A 24,117-nucleotide genomic window follows, 5' to 3' on the forward strand; every position below is an offset into this window, starting at 1 on the left:
GACAACCTTTTTTTTAGTAACTATTACGAGTGCATTGTAATTGTCTGATAGCAAAAACTCTATTCATCGGGGAATCAAAACCGAAACTAGTCTAGACTGCTAGAGAGAGGGATTTACAGTCAGTCGACCAGTAAGTGACTAATTTGATTTTACCATCTATTTTAAATACTCGTAAATAAAATTATTTTTAGAGATTATTTAATTTCCGGATTCAAAATTAGTCATAGTCAACAGTGATAAAAGAACAATAACAGTAGATAAATATTTATATAACTCATCAACCAAATTGATAATTTCTAATCCTTGAACCAGTGTCCGGTTTTAATTTTAAAACAAAACCATATCCCAAAAACAAAACCAACTACCTAATTCCTAGCTACTCAATAGTTTCTCAAAGTTTAGCGTTACTACTTGCAGCAGGACACGCTAAAACCTGTTCTCTTGAGGAAGATACTACAACCAACTTTAATATGAACTACAACAGAAAACACAATGTTTTTGTCTATTATATAGCACTCTCATGTCACAGTAATAAAACGTACACATACACAAATATACACGACAATCACAAGTAAAACATAAAGTACTTTTTGTAGAATACAAACCTGAATCTTCTAAAAACTCCCCTAAGAAACACACTAGGGTCCGAACCACTACGTTTCATAAAGTTAAACTTCATCTTGTCAATGCCAAAACCCATCACCATCACACTCGTATCACTTAATCGCAGTTATCACAAGGTTCTCATGTTCAATATTGACTTTAAAATATTTACAAGAAAGCTAAGCGAGCCGAACCGCGACCGAAATGTGACTAACCAAAAGACCGGTGAATGAATCATAGGACCCACAAACAGGTCGCTTCACTTAGAACTTTTTTTATTGCGGTATTTTTTGGATTAACTGTTTTTTCTTCAACGATGAATGCGTTGGGAATAAACGGTCTAATTAAAATGAGATTTTTAACTATTGAAATCACACCAATTCCATGTCCACTAACAGCAAAAGTAAATTAAATAATGGACGATTGCTACCCAAATTAATAATAACCGGAAAATTAGTCGTTTTACACTTGTTCTGGATACAATGCTAATTAAACGACTAAAACTAAGTAAGTACCCAACAGGATACTCATCGAGTAAATCCTACTAAGGTAGGCATTATGACACAATGGTCCTGTTAATATTTTCCTGTTGAATTAATTACAGTGGTCTTGTCATATATAAAGTTTACATAGTTAAATTATAAAGAATAAATCTGTTGGTTCGTTACGCTTTAATCACGTTTTATCGGTTCCAGTTATAGACCGATAGTAATGAAATTTAATATGGAGGTGGTTTAGATACAAGTCCACGTGTATAACATATTATTATGAAGTATTTAACAGACTTCATTATTTTGAGTGACATTAAAAAAAACGAGTAAAGCCATGTGCAATGTTAGTAGTTGTTAATTTAATTGGGCAATTTTCCGTGTTCATAAACTAATAATTTAAATAATTAATACATAAGCGAGATTTAGCACATATTTATCACACTAATATTATAGTTACTTAAATCTGAAAAAGCTTGTTTGTTTGGATATTTCGATGTTTGTCCGTCAATGACGTTGAAACTACTGAACGGATTTTGTTGAAATTTGCTATAAAGACAGGGTATGAGCTAACTCTGGTCATAGAATACTTTTTATCCTATAGGAACGCGGGCGAAGACGCTGGAAAAAGCTAGTATATTATACAACCACACGTATTTTTATTGAAGTAACCGTAAAAAATGTGTAAGGACAGGTGCATAGCTCTATCATTTAACCACGAAAAACGTATGCGAGGGCAAAACCTTCAGAGAAACAAACAACGATGCCTCACATTAATTACATAATAAATTAAAACACGAATAATTTCCTTGAAACAAAAGATCTCATGCGTTTCCTTCCAGATAACGCCATGTCCGCCGCTTTGCTATGAATATTCATTGGACTAAACGCTATTATATTCAGTCGCTCTGATTCTGCACAAAAAGATTACATTCAAATCAGGGGGAAGAAACATTCATCAGCAAAATCCTTAAAAGGATATTTTCTTTCGTAGAAAATGGGGATATTTAAATACAGGGCTTGATGTCAGACATTATTACCACGTAGTTCGTCGTCGGTTCTCATTTAAACGAGGTAATTGACTTAAAAGGAGCAAACGTGTCACGCGTTACTTAGAACCACAGTTTAGAATATACGTGACATTGATAAAAGGAGACAAAATAAAGAATAATTTAACTTTCCAGGAAACAAATTGTCATCCTTCTTGGAATTGAAACATTTATTAATTGGTTAACTAGCATTTAACCATATCCATTACACATATCACGTAGGCAGGTAGGTAAACCATATCAATTAGAGAGGTAAAATATGTGTGTAATGGGCCGATCCCCGTATGAATCATTCGAACTTGAATATTACTAGTTAGAATAATTGCTGAGCGTAACGGGCATCGTACTTTGTGAGAATCGCTTCAAATTGTTGTTTTCCAATGATGTAATAACTATTATTATATTTAAAAATAAATTCTTTGTAAGAAAAGGGCAAGCTGGATACAATACCTCTAAAACTTTTATGAGGCGGTTGGCTATTTAAAACAGCTGATCCCAAATACCTCTTAACGACAATATCCATCTTCCAGTCATAATAAAACTGGGAAAATTACTACTTGACTCTTCACCCTATATACCACCATAAACATGAGAGTTTAAAGATGAAAATTGCTTGGCATTGCTATGGGCACTTTGATCAATGTTGCCTTACGGCATGGAATCTTAGCGAGTTCCACGAGGCATTTGCTGCAATTTATAACCAGCGAAGATTTATAGAAACAGAACGTAATTGGGTCGAAGTGATAATTCCATTATCTGATTAAAGGCGCCTTGAAGCTTTGTTGATGCGTAGCGTTAACAATAAAGAAGCTAGGCAGGTAAGTATCTAAATTGTTAGTAGCACGCGATCGTTCGTCATTTTCATGGTTCTCGACAACGCCTACAGAAATGCTTCTTTCCAAATTAGCTCCATTCTGGCCTAATACATGTCTCATATTTGATGTTAATCACTTTATTTGGATTTTTTATTTACAAACCAATTAGGTTCCTCAGGCTTTTCCAATTTTGGGACTTGCTCGGTGACCGCTACGGGTAATTCTACTCCCCGGGGTTTTCCAACTTGAAGAATATTTTTGAAACTGTAAGTGAAAGTTACAAGATGAATAAAATGATTTCGTAAATTGTTGATCCTACCTAAAGGACTTGTGACCATTTTGTTGAATGCTGAGCTTTTCGGCTTCTGTATGGTTTTCCGCAGACCTTGATCCAGCAAGCTCCCATGGTGATGTGAGATGATGAGTTCATAATGACAATGAAAGTTTATGAAATGAGAAATACCAGTTTAAAATGGCGAACTTCAAAGACAGTAAGCAAGTACTTCAGTACATCGCCTACATGCTCGTCTAAAGACTGTGACCCCAATTCCCTTTAGTTGACTCTAACAGATTGCGCGTGATTGCGAAGGTTACAAGTTGACAGGACACGACGACACGCACTCTTTATTATCCTAGATTACCTTTACACTTTATAATCCTTAATGGTAAAAACTAGGTCAACATACGTCGATCGTAAGATCATTAAAAGAGGAAGAATGCTTTGCTGGACGAACAGTTGCCATTTTTTTTAATAATTCAGGTCTAACTATTACAACACATTGTTAAAAAAAACTTGATTTAGGTAACACTAAAATTCGTAGACCACTTTATTCTCGGCTAAATTTGTTTTTGTTGCGTAGAAGTTATAAACTTCAAGTTTATAGAGACTAGCCGTATCGACTTTTTTCAATAGGGTTGCCTCTGCTTTATATGCGCAAAAAGGCGACCATCTACTGTTACCAGTTTCGAAACTTTAAGTAAATAAGTATTGACTGGTACTCAATATGCAAATGCTCTAAGATAGTTATTAATGATATAATTTCAATTCATCGAATGATTTGCATTTTGCCCAGTAAGCTATAAGGCCACCCAACGGTATTCCGTTATATTTGGTTGTACTATAGGAAGCTAAAATTACAAGTTACAATTGCAGACCATGGAGGTTAGACTATTGTTTGCTTATTTTGCAGATGTTCTAAGTGCAGTTTTGAGCGTATTTTTATTGCTTGCCAAACTTGCAGTGTCCGGTTGAAGTGTTTTGCATACAAACACCTTGAACACAGGGTTGTCAGGTTACAATGGAGTACCATTGCCAATTTGCGATCCGCTGTAGTGATAAGCGAAAAAGTTGAATAACCAGTTAAGCTAGTACGCAATTCAGCTTCAATATTCAGTAGTTACAAAGAAACTTAAAAGATAGAAGAAGACAATCTAGACGATTAGGTAGTTAACCGGCATTTTAAATTTACGGAACTGCGTCTTTAAAAAGGGCTACATGCCACATGCACGCATCATTTTTTCTCTACTTTATTTAAGCACTATTTGCTACCAAAATCGGAGTTTATGTATGTTAAATAAATCTTCCTTGTTTTCGATCTGCCATCCCTAATCCTACAGCATTTGATACAGAGTACAGACAGGCGGTAAGACAAAAGTTCAACGTACGTTTCTCAAACATCGATTGGCGTCTGGCCAACCGCCAAACACTTCACTTTAATGGCTTGACTTATCCTACTTCCTTAAATAGATAACGTGTGCACATGATATTTGATTATTTATTTTCTTACTATTTTATCATGAACTGTTAAACACAGCTGGATTTGAGTCCATTAAGGGATTTCCATTATGAAATCGAAGCTATGTGGTGACGACAGTTTAGGTAGAAAACGTACATTTCTTACTCGTGCTGCGGATGGTCGTACGATCTGGCAAAGGGACTTCTTGAAATCTTGGTCTTTCCCTTCCCTTCATTTGTCAGAAAGTTTTTAAACTGCTACTTCCAATCCGCCTACTAAATGTGAAGTTTTACTCTTTGGAGAGAATGCTCATAGTCTGGTCTGGACTGGGTTGTTAATCAAGGGATAAGCAAACTAGGGCCCACTAGCGTAGGCTAGCCAAAGTTATATTTCGGCCCCAGGATATGGCAAGAGCCGGAACGGGGTGGTTTTTAGTTAGTCATTTAACTAAGAGTAACACTCCCATTTGATAACTTTCCATTCTAAACTACAAAAAAAGAGATAAACAAACTAGTTATTGCAAATTCGGTATATCAATGATATAAGAAAATTCGGTTTCAGTTTTAGTCAATTATTGCGGTGTACAACAAGAGTAGAAATTACTATTTTTTATCAATTTAGATTTTATCTTTGCACAAATACCTAACTATATGCGAAAGACGTTCGTCTGCGTTTGAAGTGGAAAGTAAACAGCTATTAGGCGCCATAGTTACGTTTTTACGGCAAAAATGTAGCTTATCTTTAGGGGAACAGTTTACAAGTAATTTAGATATAGTTACGATAAGGTAAAAAAAATTAAGTAGGTACCTAATACCGAACATTTGGTTTCTTATACAAAAAGTAAAAGGTAAGGTAGGTTAAGTACCTGTGTTAAAGAGTTTCAAAATACGGATTCAATATTCCATACAGGTAGGTACACATTTGTATAGCATCTAGATGTAAACTAGGTACCTACGTATGTTATATGTAATGTAAGGCAAGTTTTAAAAAAAATAAAAATATCTACTTAACTATTTTAATTAGTCTCTCAGATCTTATCTTGAAACAACTAAGCCATGTTGTGATGTGTAATAATAAGAATTACATAAAAATACACTCTTTCTTATCATTACATATACAGCCAGGTACATATTAATTATTATGTTACTAAGGTACATATTACTAAGATTAAACATCTTACATGATATAGTTAGTTAAAAAAGATAGTTATAAGTTAAATAAAAGTGAAATTTATTAAAAAACTGTATGCTGGAATAGTTATCAGAAGTGCTGCATATAAAAAGTAACCGGAACTACGCTATAACAGGTAAATAGGTACTTGCAGACTAATAGGCATATTCCAAATTGTTCAACTTTATAATAATACCTACCTACAGAAAACCATTCATACTTTTTTGCCTCAAATTAAACCTATAACTAGATCACATTATAGTTAATACACTTAGAAGTACCTACTTAATTATAAATTTATAATATCTGCCACAGAGTACTACTGAACTTCACCTTCCCTTCTCGCTTTAGAGAAACTGCCGCATTTGGATATATGTATATTAAGTAAAACAGCACAAATTCAATATTATTTAAACTAAATACAGACACACACACAACAACACAAAAGTAGAAAGACACAGAAATACATGGGTATTTCCCATTACCCTTTATATTTTTTGTTTATACTTAAGTAATAGGATGATATTTGGCTACCATCTCACCTGGTGATAAGCGATGATGTAGCTGACAATGGAGCATGCCCTTTCCCATGTCATGAAAAATGGGTATTTATAAACCCGTTGTATGCTAGAGTGCAGATCTGTGCGAAACACACTGTGTTTTCTATTGTATCTCACATACCCACAAACCATTGGTTAATAGTGATCTAGATTGGGATTAGATCATATTTGGGATTGGATGATGAGCCTGTTATTTAACTATTAATAGTAACTAACAGATAATATATCTGACAATTACCTTGTAAGTTGTACAAATAGTACATCATTTAACAGGTAAAATATAAATTTACCTGTACATTGTTAAACAATCGGACTATGAAATATTAAATTTAGATAAGTTACTAACTATGTAGGTAGGCACTACAGTATTTTATGTTTATGATCTGATATTATGACAAAACTCTGCTAAAACATATAGAAGTATTTATGGAAGTTCTAAATAACATTCATTGTTTACATTTTTTGTCAATGGTTTGTAAAGCTTCAGTAGGTACCTAGTTAAAAATTTTTCTCAATTAGTTAATAAACCACAATTTTACTTCAAACTGGTTCCAAAAGAGAGCAATTTGTGATAGGCAACAAAGACTTAATGGCAAGATCAAGTGTACCTAGTTATTATCACACAATTAATATTTTTTATTTTACTTCAGACTTTTTGGATTCCAATTGGATTCTTCAACAACCACAATGTTTGTGTGAATATACCAAAATTATATATATACCAATTTTTAATCATATACCTGACACTGTATAAAATAAATAAATGAGTTTGAGGGCTCAAAGTTTGACCAGTGTCTCTCCTGTTCAACTGGTTTTAAAAATCATTATTCATTGCCTATTGAAGTGGGATTTTTATAAACTAGTTATAATAAAATAACAAACAACTGGTATTGAGTCAAGCTGGCTAGTTATAAGGAAAATCTATAGACATTAATCTTTGTAGTGAATAAGTCATTCTTACCACATAGTTAGATCTAGTATAATTCTAAGCAATAATAATATTATTATTGTACTTTGAAGTCAATTTTATTACAATTCATTCATTTTATTTCTTTGTCAGGAAGAAAATGAACCATAATTTCACACCCACACCTGTCTAGTAATATGTATTTTGTTAGGACTGATAAACACACAATATATTTATGTATTTTGGCATAATGATTGCACATAAAATGGACATGGCCTGTTTACTGAACAAATCCATAAAACATTTTATCTTTTAAGATTACATTTTTATCTTCAAATGATAATACACCAAATCCCAACCCATACTAACATGTATGACTAACATGCAATTATCAACCTTAGTCAGTTGTAATAAATCTTAAGATCGATTATATTGCAATATAATCGTATCGATGAATTCGAATTATTGGAGAAGTTTACTTTGGGTATAGATGATTAAGTTACTGATGACCATTGACCTGTACCAGTGTTCCAGTGGACATTAATCATGCCATAATGATTATAAAGAGCGTTTATGAAACCATCATCTGTCATGAAACTGCGATAAGCACGTAAACATTATAAAATTGTGATAACAATACACCATTGTTGATACTAAGATAACATTTTTTTTAACCATTTTTCCTATTGTTTAAACGAAGAATTATATTACAGTAACAACTTAGTACGTCTACAACAGTCTTAAGTTCACTAATCTACTAGTTAAACAATAAAACATGAATCAGGACCCACCTTGTAAATGGACCACTTATATTAGTTATTTGGCCAAGTATTTTTTCCACTGTCCGCTTGTCGCCTTCGCGGGCGGCGTTTAAAAGCTCCTGGCCCCTTCCCATGGCCCATTAATGTTAACAACCACACACAAAAACAACACCAAAACTAAACATTTCAATTTTTACACTAGACTTCACTCACTACACATTACAACTTCATTGATCGCGCCGCCATATTTGAGAATTTTGACGTGAGTGCGCTCTAGCGGCCTGCGAAGGAATCGATATCGAGAATGAAACGAACACAGTGAACAGTCATGTCATCATGAGCCGCGTACTGGATACTACATACCAAAGTGAATTAATGTAAAATTATAACAATATTATTTAATTTTGTACGAATATATGCCTTGTTCCCTATATTAACTAATACGACCTCATTATATTCAATATCACCACTAAATTAAATAAAAACCGCCTCATTTTGTATAAGTTTAGTATACGCAAACAATTTCTGTTGTAAATGATGATAAGAGAGGGAAATTACACAAGTTCTCTGTTGTTGGCTTTATAATTTGTAGTACAAGTAACACAATTGACCACAGAAAGTACCTAAATTGACCAAAGAAATATTTATTTTTATTTTATTGTTTGAAAACTTTATTTCTATTAATTACATATAAGGACCTTAAGATATTTAATGGATCTTAAAAGTTATAATAAGATCAGTTACATATTTACATAATGAATTTAAAGCACTGGTACACAAGTATAAGATTATATTTTACTCTAAAGAAAAATTTAACTGAAAAAACAGACTTGAAAACAGACACGAAATTTTTTATTTGTTTTATCTGTTCCAATTCATTCTTTGTGTGAACGAATGATTTCAAAACTAGGTTAAACTTGTTCATTTCATTCGGTCTGTGTCACTGTCATTGTCATTGTTCCTGATAGGAAGCTGTCATTCGGCAAACTTGTTTTGTTCGTTTGCCGACTTTTTCCTTGCCGATTGTGTATTATGAACGCGCTATCATACAAGCAAAATGTGAATAATTTCATTGTTGTGTCATTTATTACCACAGTGTAGTTCGTTGTCCCAACAATATTTAACTAAAAGTGTTTTTAGCAAGCAGTTGTGATCTTGTCAAGTGTCAATATGATCAGCTGTTACGAATTATTTATGCTCTAATTGGATGTGATCAAAACTTTCGCTATTGTGTTTCAATATAATCAGTGATAACGTTTTTATAACATTGCTGGTATTGATAAGTGAAAATGCTTTCTTTATTGGGTGATAGACTTCTCTTAGTGATAGTGTCTTTAGTTTATTTTCTCAATTCTGTTACTGCACAAGGTAAATAATTGAATAGTAATCTTTAAATTGCTTATATTTCACACAAAATGCTCATATGGGTTTACCTTACAATGGATACCTTGCATAAGAGAATATTACTTACATTCATAATTACTTTTGTAAGGTATACAATCAATTTATTATAATTTACCTACCTATAAATATTAAATAACCCGGAAATCGCAATAGATATATTCCGCATATATAGAAATACTCAATAAATATCCAATGATTTTCCTCTCCATTAAGTTAATATAAAAAAAAAAAAAATACAAAGCAAGTTCAAATATCAAACTAATTTGTTTCAGATGGCAGCGTAACAATTCCTTTAAACAGCTCAATAACATATGACAACCGAGAATTATACGGAGGCTTTATCACATTAAATGGAATATCAAGAGTTACAATTAATTTTACGGATGTCAACAAGAACCTTACGTTTATATTATTTCAAGCTCATAGTCACTTAAATAATATCACCCTGTTTACATCGGACAAACAAGGGAATCAAAGTGCTACGGGCACTAATCTAGGTTTAGTGAGCTATATGACCCCAGTCAACACGTTTATTGTATCAAATTTTAATAATAATGTTACTGTCCGAGTTTATATTTCTGTCCATGGATATTTCGCAATGGGTAAGTTGTTTTACAGTAATTTAATTAATTAGGTAGTTACTGTCTTCTTATCCTAGTTGAAGACACAATTAACCATATATTTCTGTATTATGTGTAAGTATAACTAAAAAGTTGTCACAAGACACTTACTTATGAACCAGTTTTGGTTTAAACCTAAAAATATATTCAAATCTTATGGTCTTACTAATATTATAAATGCGATAGTTTGTAAGTTTATTTGTATGTTTGTTAGTAAATTACGTCGAAATGGCTAAAGGGATCGGGATGAAATTTGGACCAGGGGTAGGTTATGGTCTGGAATAACACATAGGATTACATGATGATTACACTTACCTACTTTTTATCCCATGGGAATGCAGGCAAAGCCGCTGGCAAAAGCTAGTTTAAGATAGTTATTTATGAGATAAGGGGTCCGGAATGCAGATCTACATGAGACACAATATGTTTTCTATTGTCTCATATACCAGTATACAAGAGGTTAAACCTTTATTATTAGGCAACTATGGTCCATAATATATAACTTATATAAACTAGCATAAATACCTATATACTAATATACTTATGCTTGTCTATAAGTATATAACATACTGAATATACAGTAGATTTTAGTAACTAAATAAACTCAAGTCTTTTATGATTAAGGTTCTACCTACTTATATAAGTATTTGATTATAGATGATATATTTTTTTGCAAAAAAGCAATAGGTTCCCATGTGAATCGAGTGTAAACTAATACCTGTTGAATGAAATAAGAAACCAATATTTTTACGAATAAAAAAATTAAGTAGTTAGTTACCTAGGAAGTAAAGCTATTTTTAGGTACCTACCTACCAGTTACTACTTGATCATATGATTGATATCATTCACTAGTAAAATGTCACAAGGCATATATTACATGAATATAACATATAATAGTTATTACGACTGAACCTAAAAATAAAATCTGCAATAATACCGGTTATATAACATTTTTGTATTAATACAGGTTTTATTTTTTCATTGACGCACTATGCATAACATAATCTGCATACGTTATTAAGATCAAACCACGAAAACGATGATAAGAATATATTTTCGGCCATCACGTCTTGGCCACAAAGTGAACTACTTTTTAAGGGGGCAAACGTGCATAAAGATCACATGATGGTAAGCGATCAGTGATCTGGACATACGCAACACCAAAAGTGTAATAAGTGCGTTGCCGGCGGTGCGTTTCCCGTGGTATCTATAAGCGATAGAAGATGTAAGACTCTACATCTACCACTCAACACAGTGTGAGAGGCTCCAGCCGTCCTAAAACAACCCGGCAGTCGGTTCCTTTCGCTCGCCGCTAGATGCAATCTTAAAGGAGATGGAAACTGAGGAGATACGAGCAACGGCAGTGTTAGCAGCGAACACGCAGACCTGTGCCAAATTTAGTCTATCCTAATCTGTCTCTTGTGCATGCATATTTATAAACCAGTAACGATTTTTTCAGACCCCATCCCAGGTGGATGCAACATGGAGTACCCAATACCAGTTACTCCATTTCTGAATGTGATGACATACAGCGACTATATATTCGTGGATGCGGCACCACCATCGATAGACCCTGATTGTAAGAGTACAATGCAAGCGAACATGTCATTTTACATGATGTATCTACCCGAAATGAATTTCTACGCCGATGTCTACTTTGATGGCATCAGAAAGATGATGAGCCTCAAGAATATTAAGAAATATGGTTACCGAGTAAGCATACCAAATCTTTGCCTAACTGGTTTCATGTGTTGCTATTTTTAAAGTTATCTTGGTTTTATTCCGGTTTAAGTTTTCTTTTTGGTTAAATATGCTAATTTGCAGCCAAATCTCATATGCCTTTAAGTTGTTTACCTTGGCCAAAAAGTTTTTTATTTATAACCAGCTAGGCTTGTACAAAAATTTACAAAAATGGCATGGTAAAATCTATTTTTTAATAAAAAAATTGTCTGGGTCATTCTTTTTGGACACAAATTCGACATCGGAAAGCAATTTTTTGTCAGATGTTTTTCAATAATTTCTTTCTTTCTCTCTCTAAGATTCCGAAAAGTTCCTGGCCTGAGACGCGTCGTATGTTGAGTGCTTACCCAGGCACTGGTGCTATTTACACAGTAGTGGCAACAAGGGTTGATAATATTTCGGAATACTCTGTATACGTGCCAAACTATAGTTACGGATGTAATGACATAAACGACTATGGCTGCGAAATGATTGGTGAGTTCCTTTGACCTTGAGACTTAAGTCTGGTTTAAACAGCGTGCAAGTAGCTTAAGCAAACTGATGACTTATGGGGTTGAAATTCAGAATGAAGAATTTTAATAACAAGCGCAGCTCAGGACCGGTTTATTGGTAGTTGAGTGGTCACAAGTGTCAACAAGGTCCTCGTACGGAGCCTGGAATAATGCTCAGGATATTCTATAGGCTTGCTCTCTATTACATGAGACCCATACCGACTTCACGGTTGCGTGGTCCGTTAGTTGGGTGACCCGCTGCTGTGCAACGTGACGCATTTTTGATTTCCGCGCCGGCCAAAAAGTGGTAATGGCATTTTCTGAGTGAAGTTATCATTATTAGCACGGAACCGGAAAATTCGGAGGTGTTTCACCCCAATGGCTCGGAAAGCACGTTGGTCTTGCGCCTGTCCTCTCTCCGGTCGTGTCGGTCTGCCGTCCCATTGGGTTCAGAGAGTGACGTAACAGAGAATGCACCGGTGTTTGTGCACTCACTTGTGCACTATAATATCTCCTGCGTAGTAGACTAATCTAGTAAGACAGACTACCCACCGTGATCGAAATCGATTGGGAGATTTATAATAATGACAATATGTTATCTTATGTTATTTTTACAGATGACTGGCTATCTCAACTTCTATGTGCTGCATTAATGTTTGTTGGAGTGTTCATATGTTTCTTTGGCCACCGTTTCTTCAAGACTGAAATGTTTTTCGCTGGTTTCTTTTCCGGCGTCATCATAACTTATATCTTAATAGCTCTAATTACAGTCGTTGATAAACCAGGTAATTATGAATAACTGTTTTATTATAATTAGCGGTTCGTTACGTTTGGTATTTGCTAAATATACTAAACAAATCAATTTAAGTCGCTTAAAAGAACTCGTGCTGCGTGTGTGCATGCTCGTAAATCATGTATTAAGATGAGAACAAGGTTTTTTACATAAATTTATTTGCTTATACCTTACTGTTCTAACTCGCATCGCTAGCTTAGTATCGGTGGAAACGGTCACATAGGTAACAGCATATCTATTCCCTAGATCTTCGCAGTATAGCTACATAGCATATCTATCGTGGAAGAGATCTTAATCCAGCCGTAGATTTTCACAGTTCTGTTGTTGATGATGACCATAGTTTTTATTTGACCTTGAATTTGTTTTAGCACTACTAGCAGCAGCAGCAATTTCTGGTGTGTTCTTCGGAGGGATATGGTGGCTGTTCTGGTGGTTATATGGCATTCCTGTACTCGCGGTACTGTTGCCGTCCCTAAACCTTGGGTTTATGCTGGCTTCAATATTCTATTATAGGCTTCCTGGTAAGTTGTCTGCAAATATAAATATACTTACAGAGAGACACTTTATAATTTTTTGGTTGATCTATTTGTAAAGAGAAGACACTGAATGGTCTTATCTTTAATAATTCTATCTGATTGGGTGGCTCGAATGAACCAACCAATCCTTAGTACGACTTTGTTTTACGTTTAACGAGATAGAAGCGAGAGCATATTCGGCGCTGTGATTGGTTAGTTCATTCGAGCCGACCAATCTGTGCGCCGAACGCGCTCTCGTTTCGATTTCGTTAAACGAAAAGCAAACTCGTACTAAGGATTGGTTGATTCATTCGAGCAACCCAATCTGATGTATGATTAACACATTGAACGCCGTGGTGGTCACCGGTGACCGACGTTAGCGGAGAATTTGCCTTCAACAGTTTTCTATTGGCAGTCAAAGACTTAATTACTAAGAGTACCGAATGTTCTTCTTCTTTACGAATAGATCAACAAAAAAATTATGAACTGTTACATTTTTAAACCACATATAAAATTGTAGGTCACCAACTATTCCTGGAGTTGGACTTCAATTTCTGGAGTCTTTTCATCCTGGTGGTGATGCTGACGGCTCTAGCAGTCGTCTCCGTGTCTTACGCGGCAAACATTCTGTGCTGTGCGTTCATCGGCGCGTACGCAACTGTGTTAGCCATCGATTACTACATGGGATCGAACCTGAAGTTCATCATTATAAATGTGATCAGAAGGGCCATTGTTCCACACTTCAATAAAGCTATTTTAGCACCTCCTTTGGATTGGAAAGGTGAGTTTTAAAAACCTATGTACTTACAATTTTCTTACATTCGAATTTGCACATTGCAGATACTTTTAAAATAACGACTTCACGAATATACTATTTTAGGTTGTCACCTAACCAATGCACTACCAATCTATCTTTTTTTTATATTTCAAATTAATTAAAACCAGTATATGGCAATAGGCTCACCCCCTATTACATGGGACTTATAACAAAATAGGTGAAAAGTGGGTGTATATTGTATAGCATTACGTGTCGTAATGTGCAACACTGCCTGCCCCTTCGTTCAAATTAATTATGTAGTTAAGTTTGCATTGTCTATTTGGGACTACACCCATTTAAATCAATACAACTCCAAAATTACTTGTGAATTATGATCTGCGTCGGCGCACAATATACTTCGTATCTACTCTATATTCGGTGACTAACCCTTTGTTCTTGGCCCCTGTACCTAATGTAATGAATTAATAATACGGGTGATTACCCTATGTCGCAATAACATAGCATAAGACTGGTAATTAAACAAAAACATTTAGGTATTATGTATAGATAAAATACGAATAGGTCAATAAGTACCTATCTGTTTGTTTTCAAAACAATTGGTACTCTACTAATTTTAATGTTTCCAAGTGTGGGAGAACTATGCTTCGGCTCATCGGAGTGATACCACGGCCTCACAGAAAACCGACGTGAAACAACGCTTGCGTTGTGTTTCGTTGTGTCAGTGAGGTTACCGGAGGCCCAATTACCCTCTGCCCAATCTTCCCAATCCCCGATTCTCCGACAACCCTTAAATTTCTAACCTCCAAAAATGCTGGCAACGCGCTTGTAACGCTTCAAAGGTGTTTACAAACACCAGAAGCGGTGGTGGCGATTGCTTACCATCAAGTAATCTCTCAGCTCGTTTACCAGCTTAAACCATAAAAATAAATGTTTAACAAATTGAAGTTTGCAGTGGGCCTGTTGTATTTGTCAAAAACTAATGTCCGTTGTTATCTGGAATTGATATCTGGAACAGGAGACCACACCTAGGCTCTTGAAATTAGGCGTGGTTTCCTGCTATGTGCTTAAGGCCCAGCAGTAGATACTTCAACCCAGTAAAATGACATTAGTCCACTGTGTAGCTGGTAGGGCTTGGATGCAAAGAGCTAGAGAATAGGGTTGAGCACGCCTCTGTACTTTTGACGGGGCCGAGCCTCTAGCTTCACTGTGACGGATAGACTGACAGATTAATATTTATTTCTTTATGTGTGTCTGGTTTAATTTAAGTGTATCTGGTTTAATTGGAATGAATGATTTGACTTTGACTTTGCCCATGTTGAGCTGTAGACGGAAACTACTTAAGGATGATATATTCATTCCTTTTGTTTAACCAGTTCTTCTGGATAATTTAATCTCATTCCTTTACAGTAAATTATAAACCAGAGTTTTATACGGATTGTTTGTTAAAGTACCATGTGCAGGTAATTTAATATTAATTTAGATATATATATTCCTACCGAAATTAAATTCAAAGTTTAATATAGTATGAGTAAACACAAAATAAATCAACACTTTTAGTTGGTTGCTCATGCGCATACCGTTAGTTACCAACAGGAAAGGACTATTTTCCCTACCAATCAACTACGGTCAATTTTATTGTCACTGTGGGTTAGTGGGCCCAAAATAATCTATGTCATAAAATATTATTTGAGCGCATACATGACTGTTCTTTATAATTTATTTTTATAATAACTATCGTGAGACATACTAACACATAGGGGAAGTCAGCTCAAAGCGGCCATAGGAGGCAAAGAGGCCACTCTTAATTTTTCGGTTATTTGAAATGATAGCGCAACGTTGCCTTTCTGTACGTATAACCAAACTCCCGCCCCGCGCCAGTCACTCATTTTCAAGCGGTGAGAATGAACCCGTGGTTCTAGTAACGACAAATATTTTTTTGTGCGTTTTGTTAAAATAATACGAGGTAAGTTCAACCTGTTTTGGTCAAAACTATTTATATTAAAATGCTTTTATTGTACGTTTAACGTTACTTATCTATTTTGCCTTTTTTTGTTCGGTATTTGCTTCGAAATATAGTAAATAATGTGAGTGAAAATATTTTTTTAAATATAATGGTTGAAAAAGGCAAAGCGGCTCGGGCAAAGCGGCCAACTGACCGCTTTGCCCTTACTTTCATATTATCGCTGCATAGATATAATTCTTATTTATTTTGTTTAGATGGTCAATAACTACAAGAGAAAAACAGCGCAGGCTTCTTGGGACGGAGGAAACGCCCGGGTGTCATCACTGTGAGGACCGCCCGGAGGACACGGTAGAACATACGGTGGCGGTGTGCCCTGGGTGGGCTGAGCACCGCCAAGTCCTCAGGGACCTCTCGCGCCCAGCACTGGTTCAGGCCATGGTGCGGAGCGAGAGGGACTGGGATGCCGTCTCCTCCTTCTGCGAAGCAGTCATGCTAGCTAAGGAGGAGGCGGGGCGCGTGAGAGAACAAACCTCCTCACGCCCCAGCCGTCGCGAGAGACACTCCGGGCGTCGGGGATCGCGGGACGATCTCCGGCCACCGTAAGTGCGGGTCTGCGGACGGCGAGCAAGGGTAGCTCACCGCCCGAACAGAACCAGACCCGTGTGTGCGGCGCGTCGCGTTCCGCGCGCGCCTCAAAGAGCCATCAGACCACCACAGATGGGGCCCAGTAGGGCTGATGCCTGGTCCGGAGCTGCGGACTACCTAGCGGGTTTACCAGGGCTCCGGCTCGAAAAGCAGGAGAAGGAACGGGGTGGTTTTTAGTCAGTAAGAGTCTGACACTCCCTCTCGCCTCGCCCAAGGCGGGAGAAGTCATTGGATGATTTTCCCCCTCAAAAAAAAAGGCTTCTTGGGACGAAGCTAGGTATAGGTAAAAACTCGTAGATAATGCATAGAAGATATTAATACTTAAAATAATAGAAGTAAGTAGAACTTACATTATTATTGATTGAGATTGATAAATAAAATTATGACTGACTGTGATTAAAATAGGTAAAATGTTGTTGAATTTTTTATATGTGAATTATATGTGTTGATTTTTGATTTTGCATTTTTATTTTGTCAATCACGGTATTTTCTAACAAAAAACAATTCATTGCTTGAAAACTTTTGGGGTGGCCACGTTGCCCTTACCCCCGTGGCCGCTTTGGGCGACCACTCGGGCAAAGCGGTTTTATGACAAGTTTTCGTAATCTGCAAATCATATGATTATTATTCAACTTACGCAAATTTCAATTAGCCATTCCAAAAATTCGATAAATTCTCGACTAGCTAGCATAAAATTCTCTTTAAAAATCTTTCGTTCAATGGCTTTTTTTTAAACTCAAAGTTAAGGTGGCCGCTTTGAGCTGACTTCCCCTACATACTACATATTAACTAAAAACACGGTTTACTCACGTATATTAATGGAGAAAATCTCTACTAGTTTCGAGTCACAGACAGACTCTCGGCGGGTCAATTTGAGTAGGTTGCGCGATGTCGCCACGTCTGCGCACGCTGCTCATAATAAAGAGTCCCTTTGTGACTCGAAACTAGTAGAGCTTTTCTTCATTAATGTTAACTCATTATAACATTTGTCGTAGTTAAAATGCATAGACCGTAAATCCAGATTTAAAAATCAAAGTAATTTGTGAATGACCAACGAGTTTAATAAAAAAAATCTGATCAAGGAACCAATAAGTTTTAACTTATTGCGTTATCCTATGTAGTCTGTACCTAATTAATGATGACGAACTATACCTATGTTATATTTATTTTCTTAGTGTTGTTCTCAAGTAAGTGACATTGTATGTTTTTATTGAGAATAAAGTGTCTTTAAACCTAAACCTAACCAAAGAGTCCAGGTTCTCTTTGTATAAACATAGGCATTCTAATTCATCCAAAACTAAACATGTGTTTACTACATTACAGTTATCCCATTTGCCTCGACTGTACTCTTTATTAAGGGATAAATATAATAAATAAATATATATAAGTACTCGATCAATCTGTGGCTTATTTTTCCTGTTTGGAGTCATAAACATAGGTTTTAAAAGCAACACCATACCATGTAATAAATACATTTACTAACCACATAATCAGAACGTTTAGATATAAATGACTATTCTATTCTGTTCAAATAGGGTTTTTCGATTCGACGTTGAAAATACGAGGAAATAGAAACGAGTTCATGATTAAGATTGGTAGTTGTCAATGAGCTATTAACAATTATTTCAAACTTCAACTGTTGCACTTAGTCAACCCGATTTTTTATTGGTAAAATCATGCTCTTCTTTTCCTGCTTTTGGATGGGGACCGGGGGGCATATAACTTATTTGATTTAAAATAGTCTGCAGGTCAATTCGAACTTTACTATTTTGTAATAAAGTCAAAAATCCAATGAAAATATTATTGACAGATTTGTGTTATGATTTGTTTAATCCGCTGGCCACTGTACATGAACAATTAACACATTGAACGCCGTGGTGGTCACCGGTGACCGACGTTAGCGGAGGATTTGCCTTCAACAGTTTTCTATTGGCAGTCAAAGACTTAATGTCACCACATGACAATGACTGCACGGTTGGTGCGGTGGCTGGGCAACTGGCTGCCGCGCAACAGGTAGCGGGTTCGATTCCCGCACGGAGCAATTCTTTGTGTGATCCACAAATTGTTGTTTCGGGTCTGGGTGTCATGTGTATGTGAACTTGTATGTTTGTAAACGCACCCACGACACAGGAGAAAATCCAACGTTTTTTTAAAAACAAAACAAACGTACATCTTCCCTTTTTTCTTTTCAGACATATCAATGGCGTCGATGTGGATAGTTCTAGCCAGTCTAGGGTTCTTCTTCCAGCATTGGCACAACCGTGGTAGACCCCCATTCCCACCCCCTACTAGGCTGGTCAGACTCACCTACGCGGAACAAACCATGTATGGTACTATAACCAACTATTTCCGACGGTAAGTTCGATTTTAAATTCTAATTATTTGTACTAAGGTTGAATTTTGGTTATTTGACGGTTATTAGTATGGTTAGAAAAGGTTATTTTTGATAGTTTATCTTGTTAATTTAGGCGTATTTATGTCTTTTAGTAACTCCCATAACTTTCATTTTTTTTGGAATTGATCTAAATCAATTATATTCTATAATAGAAGACCTATATAAGGTAACCTAACCAAATAAGGCCTACCTTATTTTTATTACCGCCTAGCTCGTAAGTTTAAAATGACAATGGGCTGATAATTTCAAAATTTTATATTTATTTATTAAACTTTGTAATAATGGAATCAAAATGGCTTTAGAAACAAAAATTACAATTTTGTAAACACAAATAACTAAAGTGTCACTTTGGCCTTATTGGGAACCCTATGTCTTAATAAGGCCTCAATAAAAACTAGTAAGTATTCAACTTCTTAATTATAAGAAAACTTTGTCAATGCTTATAATAAATGTAATGAGATCTTATTAATTAATTTTGGTCATTATACATCAGGCTAAACGAGTTTCTCATCATTTAATACCCAAGTAACATCTTTGAAGTCATCGGTACCCCAGCATCAGTCAAACGAATGAGAATAACTTCTTGTTCTGTAGCCAATTTAGCGACCGACCTAGCTTTCGTGTAGTCGAACCACTCTTTAGATGATGCGTACTTCTTTGGAAGTTATATCTGGCTGCAGCAGCCTACCGGGTAAAACAGGGTGCATAAAATTCGAAGGGTGAATAGATACTATGAAGAATTTCCCGATATCCATTCACCCCTTTTCTGTATCTATTCACCCCGTTTACCCCTTTCTACCATTTTAACAGCGTTTTCCATCTTTTGCAAAATCCATTGGCTTTCTTTTTGACAGAAGCTGGTGATCCGTTTTCTATGAAATTACTGAAAAACAACTATGCCGTAATAAGGCCTACACGTTTTTTTTGTAGGCTTTATTAGGACATGGCACATAGGTAAACAAAACAACGATTATATGAAATACACCGATATTATAGCTATTTCACTAATGTGAGGAGATGGCTAAATGTATAATTGTCATACAGAGAAAACACGGCACGTCGTATACTGATAAATATAAAAATACTAACAGTTTACGCTACTCGAATTTTATAAAAACTAAAGTGCGCTCCACGTCGTGATTGTTTTCGTCTGTAGGTTCCAACATAATCGCGGCACGGGTTGCTTGCTGTGCTCAAATTAGTTAAGTAATGTGCATGCACACTTCTACAAACTTTGGCGACCATTTGACATCGGGAAGACGGAAATTTTCAAAATAGGCTTTATTGGGGCATAGGCCTTATTTGGTTAGGTTACTATATGTATTATTGTTTTTACACACATTTGAAAAGAGGTACTTAATATAAGTATATTGTTAAATATCCGTATGAAATCATCGACTCAGTAATTTTTTAAACTTGACCGCAATTTTAGAGTTCAATGCTTCGTTATCACAAGTGATGCGCATGCGCATACCTATTAATAACTCAAAAAACTAACGCAAATATCGTTACTATTTACATGTATTGTAACATTATTGCTTTTAATGTTTTGTATATCAATTAAAATATAAAATCTGCACTGTTTACATTACTTTTCTTTAAAAAGCACATATTGTGTATGAATCATAAAGTATATAATGATAACGTGGTTGGAACAATGAATCTGTCGAAGATAACTGCGCAGTATCGGTGAAATCGAATCCGTGATACATATCATATACCTATATTTTATTTCCGTGCAAGAAGATATGAAAAGCATTTTTTTTTGAGGTCTCCTAAACGTGTAATCGTTATATATAGTACTATATTTTTTTATGAATAATATAAATATGAAATTGGATTTTGTTGCACCTACTGCTAACTAAAACTAAATAAACCTTCAAACCTTATAGAAAAGAGCGCATACTCATTTTTAGGCCGGCAACGAATCTATGTCTGCTCTGGTGCTACGGGTGTCCATAGACGGCTGACTATTAGATCGTCTGTCTCCTAGTTTACCCCCTCTTATCTTATCCCATAAGATATACATATTATATATGTTTAATAACCATTTTTTTTCCATTTCAGCCCTGAACAGCAGACTGGACAAGGAGCTGGTGCGCCTGTTGCAAGAGTTCAGAACGAAAGAACAGCCCTACTGTCTTAGACACAACACTATTTAACCACTGGTATCACTTTAAAACCAATTATGATAAAAAAATCAAAGTACTCCTCCAAATACAAACTTTTTCGCAATATTCCCTTAAAACGTTATTATTAACTAATTATTATTAACTAAAAGTCAACGGTTCACTCACGTACAGTAATGGAAAGAAGCTCTACTAGTTTCGAGTGACATAGGGACTCTTCAACATGAAAAGCGTGGGCAGACGCGGCGGCAGTAGGCCGCGCAACGTCGCCGCGTCTGCGCACGCTTTGGTTTGTCTCACGGTTGTAATTATTATTATTAAATCGCAATTAAGTCGGTCAAAAATTCTAAAACAATTTCTAGTTAAATAAACATTTCCCAAAAACACGATCTCAAAAATGGTTCTTAAAATAATTCACTAACACAGATGGTTGGCATGGTAACTTTAATAACAGAGCTGAATAAATACTCAAAGGACTTTTCAATAATTTTCTATGATCTGTCTAATGGCCGGTGTATGGCAAAAGGCTCATCACTCTCAAAGCAATCTGAGAATATTGTTAAAGACAATCTTCCTAATCTTTGTAACAATTTAAAAAAGTTACGATCTCAATAAACACGTTATAAATCTAACTAACTAACAAAATCGGTTACCATGGTAACCTAAGAACAACTTATTTTTGAATAATTCTCCCACTTCGCGGGCTGACGTAATACAAGTACCAATTTTGATTTTCCAAAGAAATAAAATTAATCCTAGACCTATGTTTTTGTTAGCTTAATTTAATATTATCTTAATTTTAGTTTAGTTTTAACCAAATTCTTGATAAAAAGTTATATATTTAAAAATTAAAGTGAATTACTACTTATTGTCGTCCAAATACTTATAAATAAATAAATTACTTCGACCAGTTACTAAAATATGTAGAAATTAAACTACTTTAATTTCACACATATCAGTAGTAACGACTACAATTCAAAATAGTATTTATTTCTCAGGGCATAAGAGCGAATTTCCCAAAACACTTTTCTCCCTCATTTGTCATTAAAGGGTATAAACCCGTTAAGAATGAATGGCACAATTTTTAAAAGAAGTCACTGTTATACATCGTTAGTATTTTTTAAACAATTTTTAGTAGGTAGAATATTTGGTTTATTCACGTAACAGTTCGAGGATGCTCAACTAATTTCAAGTCTCGATAGGACTCATGACCATGACACAGTCATGGCTTGAAACTGGTTGCGCCGTCTAAAAACTTACATACCTCGTATCATTTTAACTTACTTATTTTTGGATATCTCGCATACGTTGTTGTTAAATAATTTTAATACACCAACAAAAACATTTCGGCACTTAATGCGCACCTCTGCCTACCCCTTAGAGGATAAAAGGCGTGTACCAACTAAAATATGTATTAAATGTTCCTAGTACACATCAGCCTAATATCAGACACTATAAGTGCATCATCACTACTGTAGATTTTGGCTTACAGTAGTAAACACGTTTGGAAAGACTTACTTATAAAGTACATTTCTCCTAAACTTTTTTATAATGCTACCTTAAGAACACACAAAATAAGACAACAGAAAGCTTAACATGCTAAAGTGAAATGATTTGAATATGTCGGTCTCTTTCTTGCTATGAAATAAAGGAGTGCAGTGAAAGAGACAGATAGATATAAGCTTGCCAATATTATGGCTTTGGTCGTCAACGTCCATTTTCAATATTAATCTTATATACGTGTATTAGAATTTTTGATATAATACACTGCAAGACAATTTAAGTACCTATGCTCTCTTTAATGCCTAAAATGTAACGAAAAAATGTATCCAACGATGTACATATGATATAAAAACGTTTCTTCCATTATTATTATTAGTATACAGTATGGAGATCACTCATATGATTTAAATGAAACTACAAGTAGTACTCGTTCACAGAAGCACAAATAATTCAACGAAAATAGAAAATTTTAAAAATGAAATCTTCAAAAAAAATAATATTTAAATTAATCAAGTATTAAATTCTGTGTGAACAGCCTCCATGTACTTTTAATATAGAAGAGCTGTAATGTTGACGGTTGTCTAGAAATTTTGCGCATGCGGCGCGGCTGTTATTATGCCGTATTTGCAAAGAGGGGTCAAATTAGCTCAAAGTTTAATACATTTTTTGACTTAACTATTGGGCTTATTTCTCTCATTTTTCGTGTATTGCCAGCCAAGATGATAACAAATATGTGGTTTAAAATTAAGTCATAAGAGTGTCGATACGGTATACATGTTATTAGATATTTATCAAATACTATTACCATCATATCAAATCGCTGTAAGACTGTAAAGTGTGATTTATAAATGAGACTTGAAAACATGTAAACATTATCATTTTTAGCTAATAAATGTATTATCTAAATGTTTATTGTATTTGTTTAATTATTATTGTTACCTACATTTACGATTAATTATATTACATATTCTTATATGACTGATGCTGGATGCAGGTCGCTTCCAACCGGCCTATTTGGAAGTCATTGGGGGAGGCCTATGTTTAGCAGTGGA

The 24,117-nt window shown here is 35.1% G+C and overlaps 2 protein-coding genes and 1 long non-coding RNA gene across 8 annotated transcripts in view; 2 read left to right on the forward strand and 1 right to left on the reverse strand.

Moving 5' to 3' along the window:
* LOC118271185 (uncharacterized) overlaps window positions 1–8,393 on the reverse strand; it is a 132,257-nt gene extending 123,864 nt beyond the window's left edge. For 2 of the 6 annotated variants that reach the window (XM_050696045.1, XM_035587170.2), the window contains exons 1-2: window positions 8,120–8,392; window positions 3,118–3,219 (exon numbers count right to left, since the gene is read on the reverse strand). In XM_050696045.1, coding sequence (XP_050552002.1) covers window positions 3,118–3,219; window positions 8,120–8,223 — 206 coding nt within the window. In that variant the 5' untranslated portion in view covers window positions 8,224–8,392. Of the gene's footprint in view, window positions 1–605; window positions 1,111–3,117; window positions 3,220–8,119 lie in introns of those variants that run through there. The other 4 variants (XM_050696049.1, XM_050696047.1, XM_050696050.1 and 1 more) reach the window with 3 other exon arrangements.
* A 638-nt stretch (window positions 8,394–9,031) lies between these two features.
* Window positions 9,032–23,972, forward strand: LOC118271262 (transmembrane 7 superfamily member 3). Its single transcript, XM_035587271.2, has 9 exons — window positions 9,032–9,457; window positions 9,766–10,095; window positions 11,573–11,826; window positions 12,153–12,327; window positions 12,962–13,129; window positions 13,506–13,658; window positions 14,173–14,433; window positions 19,231–19,393; window positions 21,501–23,972. Exons 1-9 carry the CDS (start codon window positions 9,379–9,381, stop codon window positions 21,577–21,579), a joined length of 1,662 nt encoding a protein of 553 aa, XP_035443164.2. The 5' UTR covers window positions 9,032–9,378; the 3' UTR covers window positions 21,580–23,972.
* LOC126911053 (uncharacterized) lies at window positions 15,451–17,494 on the forward strand. Its single transcript, XR_007705608.1, has 2 exons — window positions 15,451–16,393; window positions 16,648–17,494. It is a non-coding gene; the product is annotated as an uncharacterized LOC126911053 (long non-coding RNA).
* Window positions 23,973–24,117: the final 145 nt, after the last annotated feature.

Source organism: Spodoptera frugiperda, chromosome 9 (assembly GCF_023101765.2).
Source record: "Spodoptera frugiperda isolate SF20-4 chromosome 9, AGI-APGP_CSIRO_Sfru_2.0, whole genome shotgun sequence".
Classification (NCBI taxonomy): domain Eukaryota; kingdom Metazoa; phylum Arthropoda; class Insecta; order Lepidoptera; family Noctuidae; genus Spodoptera; species Spodoptera frugiperda.

Coding starts and splice junctions, on each gene's coding strand:
- LOC118271262 (XM_035587271.2), top strand. CDS start 9,379: ATGCTTTCTTTATTGGGTGATAGACTTCTCTTAGTGATAGTGTCTTTA. Junction 10,096..11,572: donor CCATGGATATTTCGCAATGG/GTAAGTTGTTTT, acceptor CGATTTTTTCAG/ACCCCATCCCAGGTGGATGC. Junction 13,130..13,505: donor TACAGTCGTTGATAAACCAG/GTAATTATGAAT, acceptor AATTTGTTTTAG/CACTACTAGCAGCAGCAGCA.